This window comes from Falco biarmicus, chromosome 13 (genome assembly GCF_023638135.1).
Source record: "Falco biarmicus isolate bFalBia1 chromosome 13, bFalBia1.pri, whole genome shotgun sequence".
NCBI lineage: Eukaryota > Metazoa > Chordata > Aves > Falconiformes > Falconidae > Falco > Falco biarmicus.
In genome coordinates, this window is record NC_079300.1 from 26,189,169 (window position 1) to 26,196,758 (window position 7,590).

Here is a 7,590-nt window from a genome sequence, read left to right on the forward strand (position 1 = left end):
GTCCTGAGCAGCCCGGTGGCTGGGCTGTCCGGTAGAGCGGGGCCGGGTTGGTCTGCAGGGCGCGTGAAAGGCCAGGCGGCCCCGGAGGTCAGAGCTGCTCTCTCAAGTCGGTAGATGGGTTGACTCCTGATGATTTGTTCTGACATTGCAGTCTGTTGCTGGAAATGGATGTCCTGGTGAAAGTGTTACTGCTTGGCAAGGCTACAGTGGTGGCAATGAGAAAGAGGAACGTGGGGCTAACGATGCACAAAGTACTTCCCATGAGATGCTGCAAGAAGAAAATAAACCCAGAGTACAGTGGGATGTGTTGTTGATTTACTTTTGTCTTTTTGATACCTGCACTAGACCTCAGCTTGCCAAGCATCTTTCTTGTTACTAGCAGAGTATTTATTTTCTTTTCTCTTCTTCTCATAGAAAATTTTACTACATCACACTGCTGAGAGACCCCGTATCTCGTTACCTCAGCGAATGGCGTCACGTCCAACGAGGAGCTACTTGGAAGACCTCCTTGCACATGTGTGATGGCAGGACACCAACTCCTGAAGAGCTGCCGTCGTGCTATGAAGGCACGGACTGGTCAGGCTGCACGCTGCAGGAGTTCATGGATTGCCCATATAATCTGGCCAACAACCGCCAAGTGAGGATGTTGGCTGACTTGAGCTTAGTGGGCTGCTACAACATGTCTTTCATCCCAGAGAACAAGCGAGCGCAGATCCTGCTGGAGAGTGCAAAAAAGAACCTCAAAGACATGGCCTTCTTCGGCCTGACAGAGTTCCAGAGAAAGACTCAGTACCTGTTTGAGAGAACTTTTAATCTGAAATTCATCCGGCCCTTTATGCAGTACAACAGCACCAGGGCAGGAGGGGTGGAAGTGGATAACGACACCATCAGGAGGATTGAGGAGCTCAATGACTTGGACATGCAGCTCTATGACTATGCAAAGGACCTCTTCCAGCAGCGCTACCAGTACAAACGGCAGCTCGAGAGGATGGAGCAGAGGATAAAGAATCGGGAAGAGAGGCTTCTTCACCGGTCCAATGAAGCACTTCCCAAGGAAGAGACCGAAGAGCAAGGACGCTTGCCCACTGAGGACTACATCAGCCATATTATAGAGAAGTGGTAGCCTAGGCAGACTTTTATATCGATGATATTCTAGGATTTCCATATAAAAGATCATGGAAGTAAAATTACAAAAACAACAAAAAATATTTTATTTAAAAGCAAGTCTGTAAAACAGAAGATAGATTGCTTCCTTAAGCATAGGGTCTTTTTACTGTTTCTTACAAGACCGATGAGATTCTTAAAAAAAATAAATAAATACATAAAAAAAGGGTCAACATGTTAATGCAGAGGTAAAAAATGCACAAATTCAGTTACCCACTCTTAAGGCCAAATACAAAAGAATGTTTCTTATCCTCACAATTCAAACACAAATGGCAGGAGTAGGATTTTTTAGGCCTGTTTATCCCCTAAGCATAATGATATAAAGATACATTAATGAAAAACAAGGAAACAGAGGTTTTCTTTTGCGGGTGTTCTTGGAGGTGGGATGGGAATTGCATTGTTTGTAAGTAAATGATAATGGTGACTGAGCTGAGGATGTGCTGTCCTGTCAGGCAGTGATCAGAGCACAAGGGCAGCCACCTCGTTTCAGCTGGCAGCCACTGCCAAAAAGTAGAGTACCATAAAAATAAAAGAAGAAAAACATCAGAGGATGAGAAACATTAAAGCAAATTGACTATGGCCTAGGATATGTACTTAGCACAGCGGTTTTGATACATTGCACTGGTATCACATATACATACGCAACTTCATCACAAAAATCATAGGGAATTCATGCACAGAGCTCCCAGGCTGGTTTCACAGGCAGGTCCCAAAACAAGTTAAAAGCCGATCAAATTCCACATAGGCTCAAACGTGCACTCACATGCCATCCTGTCACCCTACACAACTGCCGCTCATGCTCTCATCAGTATTATGTGTTAACAGCACATGAAAACCCTATCCTACATACTAAAAGAAAAAGGAAGAAGAATTTAAATAGCAATACTCCCTCATAAATCTGAACAAGTTTCAGGGAAGACCCTGCAAATAATCAGTCATTAATGGGAACATGATGAGGGGGTGATTTTGTTTTGTTTGTTGCTCTGTGAAATACTGAACTAGAACAAGCGTACAGATGTACCCGTATCTCTAGGTTTTTTTCAGTTATTTTTACTTGCTTTTACCAAGGGATAATGGGCATCAGCCTGCTTTCAGTGAAGTCACTAGAACCAATTTAAGTGGGAACAGGATGAGGCTCTCTTCCAGAGCTGTGAAAATTTCTGACTATGGGTCTGAATTAATTATGAGACGGTGCACATTATCTTTTGGCAGAGTGCCTGTTCTGCAGCTCATACTTTAAATGAACAAGCTGTGTTCATAAAACTGGAAAGGGGAATCATGGATAATGTTTTTTTTAGTCTCAGACCCCTTTCAAAGCAGAACTCTCTCTCTTGCACTGCTGTTTTTTAGGGATTCGTGTAAGTTTAATCCTCCAGTGTGGTGACAGTCTAACCAGGTTCAGCTTACTGACTTTTGAGTCATAGAACAACAATGACATCTCTTAATTCCTCTTCCCACTCACCAAATTAAAATATGGCTTATTTTCTTGCTGTTGCAAGCACTTCTTTGTTTGGCTGGAAGCATGGAAATGAAGCAGTTTTTGCCTGTTTCATGTCTCACCCCGTTGTTACTCAGCCTGTAAGACCCGAACCAACTATTGTTTGGTAAAGTATGAACCACATGCAATATGATTTGATTTTCAAAGGCCACGTTAATTGCAGATCAAATATGGCATTGAAGTCACCAGAGGAGAGGCAGAGAGCTGATGCATTCAACTTGAGCGTGTCATTTTTACGGTGTCCCTTTCCCATCACACAAATCCACTGAAGTGCTGCTTGGTTTGTATTTGAAATCTCTCTCTGCCTCTCTATGCTGTTTCCAACAGTTTCAAATTCAGCCTGAGTTTTGCAAAGGAGGGGCTGCCTTAAGCAGAGGGGCTGCCTTAAGCAGAGGAGCTGCCTTGTTTCTTCTGTGTACACCTGGGGGGATACACCTTGCTTGTGGAGATGTTCTTCTGCAGAAGAGTTAAAATGACTAAAAATTGAAGAACAGAAAATACAATCAGCACTTTGGGCTCCAATGCAACCCTGTGACAGCCCTGATCCAAAGTCCACCAAAGTCAAAGGATGTCTTTCCTATTGATTTCAGATGGATTTTGATCAGGTCTGCATCCTGGTGCTGCAGAGCACACAAGCACACGCTCATCCATCGGCAAGCCCCATGGGATGCTGTTACCCGTGCATTCGGCTGGTACCAATATTTGCTCGTGGTGTTGCTGTCTGTAAGGTTCTGGCCGTGCTTCTGCCACAAAATGGCCCTTGTTCCCAGCGGTGTGTAGCCTGGCCGTAAACATTTCCGCCTCACTGAGAAGTGGGAAGCAAAATGAAGCAATTTTCGGTTGTTGGCTTGGGGGCAGAAGGTATTACAAATCCATTTGCTCATCTCTGAATTCCAAGACTGGGAGGAGCTACACCTGCTAGTTCCCAGCGCTTTTATGTGTTGCTGTAACTAGAGAAAACATTGATATTTTTAAAACGCAATTTTATGGGCTGATTACCCACAAAACCAATACACAAGATAAAAAAAGCAACCGTTTTATATGCACAGTTTGCAGCTTCCCCCAAAGGCTTTTCACTGTGCATCCTGCATTATGGATCCATAACGCACAGGTGGTTCCTGCAGCTAATCCATGTCCGAGGTGCCGGTCACCGCAGCTCCGGCAGGGCTCCCCAGGCAGCTCTGCCTGTGCCGGCACCGCTTCTGAGCGCCGCGCTGTACTGACGGCCAGACTCTGCTCTCATCTACCAAAGGGGGACGGTAAACGGGACTGGGGGTGATTAGGAATGGTAACATAATTTGGCCCAGGTTGCCTGAGTTGTTTCTGTGTGAATGGGCTCTGAGTAACCAGCTGGATTTTAATGGATCTGTCTGCAGGGTTCCCTAAATCAGAGGCAGCCTCTGACCTTAGAAGCATGTCAGTAGAAGACCTTGTTCCAACATTTTCTTTGTAATATATTACAGTAACAAGCAAAAGAAATGAAACTATCTTGAAAACTGTCTTGTCAATAGTTCGCTTCAACCCACAAAAGGAGGGCTGGCCTCAGCTTAGCACTGAGGCAGAAATTCCTGCAAATCCTGCACCAGCAGATGCTGCAGTTTGTCCACCTGCACATTGGAAATTACAAATTTACACGCTCTAAAGAGGTACTCCAAGGTATGAGTAGTATCGGGCACTTTGAAACAGATTCTAAGTGTGGGAAATGAAGAGCATGACCCCAAAGCCATCCCTCAGCCTGGCTGCTCTGCTGGGCTGTGTGCAGCTGTGGGCCATGCATTAATTTATTGTTAGTGCTGTGTGCCAGAGCGTGGGTTGCAGGACATACCTGGCACTGTCTTCTTCCTTTAGTGGGTTTAAGGGAACTTTTTTAACATAATGTGAATGTAGTTTTTTGTGATTTATATGTACTACAGTTTGAAGTGGTACAATTTCTTTTATTTTTAGGACTGATTATTTGATGCTACAATAACATGAAAAATGTGTGTGTAGTTTTAAAATGACTGGAGAACAACGTCTTTAAGGCACTCGGGCAGAAGTAGAGGCCAGATAGTACGTTCTTGTTCAATATCTGCCCCTTCCTTCCAAAATGTTTTTCCTGTGACTTCCAGACACACTGAGACCTTCTTTACTACATGAAGTGTTTCTTGAGGGGGCCTGTCAATGCATCATGATCCAGGTCAGGATGGGTGAGTGCTGGGTACAGTGAGGGCAGGTGCAAGGCCACGACCTGGCACTTACTGGAGGTGGTGAGGCAGTTCCCCTCGAATTCAGATTTTACCTAGTCAGACACTTGTCCATCCCACAGCGTTTCTGCCCTGCTTCTGGGGATACTCCACGAAGAGTCTTTACAAATGATGGGGCTGTGTGAGGTATAGCTAAGGGTTTACACAGTCAGCAGTGTTAGTGTGAGGGAGCATTTTGGACAGGCAGTTATTTGGTGCCAGACCCAAGATGATGGCTTTCAGCCTCTGCCGTCTTACAGTGCTGAACCCTGCATGCCGGCAGACGAGGGTGATGCTCTGCGGGGGGGTTCCCCGCAGACTCCATTCCTGCCCTGGGATGGAGGAGAGGCTGAGGCACACTGCAGTGCTAAGGAGGAGGAGATCTTTTTTGCCTTTAGTCACCTGAACAGTGTTAACGTCACTGCTTGGTGGGTGTCGTTGCTGAAGAAAAGTTTTTATTGCTTATTTGTCTCATCACAGCTAGCTCTGTTGAAGGAGTTTTCCTCCTCCAAAGTTTCCCAGGCAGTCAGATGCCACCTTGTGTACCCTACCCAGATCACAGAATGCAGGATTGACTCATAAGGTTGCAGACCCAGGCTGTCACGGGGTTCAAAGTCATCCAAAAATCCCACCCCAACTTTCAACAAACGATCAGTGGGAATTTCTGGCTTGCCTGAAATTCTCCCTTCATGCCCAACATTCTGCAAGAAGTGGGGAGCACTTCAGGCTGATACTTTTGCATCCCGTCGTCCCTTACTTGCTTACAAAACTGAGGTGGCAATGGAAGCAGCATAAGCAAGATCCCAACAAGCTTTTGAATCCCCTCTCCCAGGGCTGTCCTGTAGGAGCAGGAAGGGCAGCGCAGTTGCTGAGAGTACGAGCGAGACAGAAGGCCCGCCGCAGTGGCACTACGGACACATGGCACTGAGCAAGGTTCCACTCCGAGCCCACCAAATCACTTCCCAGAGGCCACTGAGCAGCTAAGGAGGTAACGACAGCATCACAGAGCAGGCCCTGACCAAGACTTATATCCTGGAGTTAAAAGCATCTCTAGCTTCTTACTGGCATTCAGTCACTCAGCCCCCCTCCTGTCCCGTAGAATTTTCCATGTGTCACAGAAATGGGTAGCGCTATCGGAACTTGCAACACAGACTATGCTAAACATTGTATTTCCAGGGCTATCGCTTGGAATGCAACTCACACTATCTGCTGGATTCAAATCACAGGGCTGTCTGCATTATCTTTTTGTTCTTGTTTTCACTAATATTAGCAGATCATGTTCCAGTGGCAGAAGTGAATGCAGGATTTGCTTCCCGATCAGCAGTTGAGCCAAGCCTTTAAAGCACAGGTCAGTTAGCAGCAGTTTGGGTAAACCAGCGAGCAGCGGAGCTCGTGTCTGCGCACACGATCTGAGCTATCTGCAGCTGTTTGTTTTGCCCCATCTACAGCAGTTCTGCCAAGGAGAACACAGTCCTGATAAGCACGTGGGTATTAAAGCCTGTATCGTCCCAGCTGCAGGTGATTCTCTCTGTAAGTTTTAGCCACGCAAGCTGAAAAACCCCGAGATTTGCAAATGAGTCTGTCTCGTTCCTCAAAGCCCTGCAGTTCCCCCTCCCTGTTTTCCCCCAGGTGTCAATTCTGCAGACTGGATTGAGAGAGTTGTACTATAATGAATAATTTTATATTCAAATCGTTTACTGAGCGTGATTTGTTTTGTACATATTGGAATATGATTTAACTTATTTTTATTGCCCCTTTTCATCTTTTTTTCATAAGGAGAAGACAAAAATCCCCACCCTCTCTCAAAGTGAAGTTCCTCTGTGTTTGTGTGTAGTCTGCCAGGCAAACACACAACAGCCACAGGATTTCTCACCATCCCTACTGATATCTGATTTTATTTTTCATTGTCATTTATTTTTGTCTGAGGTGTTGCTCATACTGTCTCTTCTTTCTGCTGCACACTCTGCACAGGGAAGGGAAAGGGCGATGCAGGCAGGACTTTCTTTTTCTTCCTCTCGTCTTTCTCGTGTGCATTACCTACCAAGGAGCTCAGTTCTTGTCTTCTAGGAGTTGTGTGACTGAGGGTAAAAAAATACAGCTGTCCCTCCGCCTCCCATCCTCCATATTGTAGATCAAACAGATTCAGCTTCTCTGAAAGTGATTGTGGCTGGAGTCATTCCATTGGGCTGAATGTGTGTGGTTTGCACTTTTCTTTGGTTTTTTCCCATTTCAGGAACTTAAAAACAACAAAAATAAAAGACAACTGTTTAACTTGAGCCAAGTAACACTTAAAGCTTTATATATTTATTTATAGCATCTTACAAAAAGTGTTAAAAGGTTTTTCTTTTCTTCCACAAGAAAAAATGGATTAAAAAAATCATCTAACTGTTTTTGTCTAGATCAAGAATGAATGTTAGCAGATGAAATAAACCCAAAAACTGAGCATCTGTCACGTGTGTTGTCCTTGCATTGGTCTTTGGATGCTGTTTCAGTGTAATACGTCTGCCTTCCTGTATTACAGAGATAAAGCTGCCGGTGGAGTTGATGGAAGATATTTGTTTTCTACTAAAAACCCAAACTCCTAACACAGAAATAATCAAGCAGAAACTGGGGTATGTTTATTCCTATTGTTACACTGGAGCCAACATTACAAAAAGTGCCCAAACCTCCTAAAACCTATCATCTTTCTAAAATTAACAACCTTCA

At 44.8% G+C, this 7,590-nt stretch overlaps 1 protein-coding gene across 1 annotated transcript in view; it reads left to right on the forward strand.

The window, feature by feature from the left end:
* The window catches only part of HS6ST1 (heparan sulfate 6-O-sulfotransferase 1), a 201,911-nt gene extending 194,584 nt beyond the window's left edge, over window positions 1-7,327 (forward strand). The window contains exon 2 of the mRNA XM_056358418.1: window positions 415-7,327. Within this exon, the coding sequence (XP_056214393.1) occupies window positions 415-1,123 (709 nt within the window). The 3' untranslated portion in view covers window positions 1,124-7,327. The remainder of the gene's footprint in view (window positions 1-414) is intronic.
* Window positions 7,328-7,590: the final 263 nt, after the last annotated feature.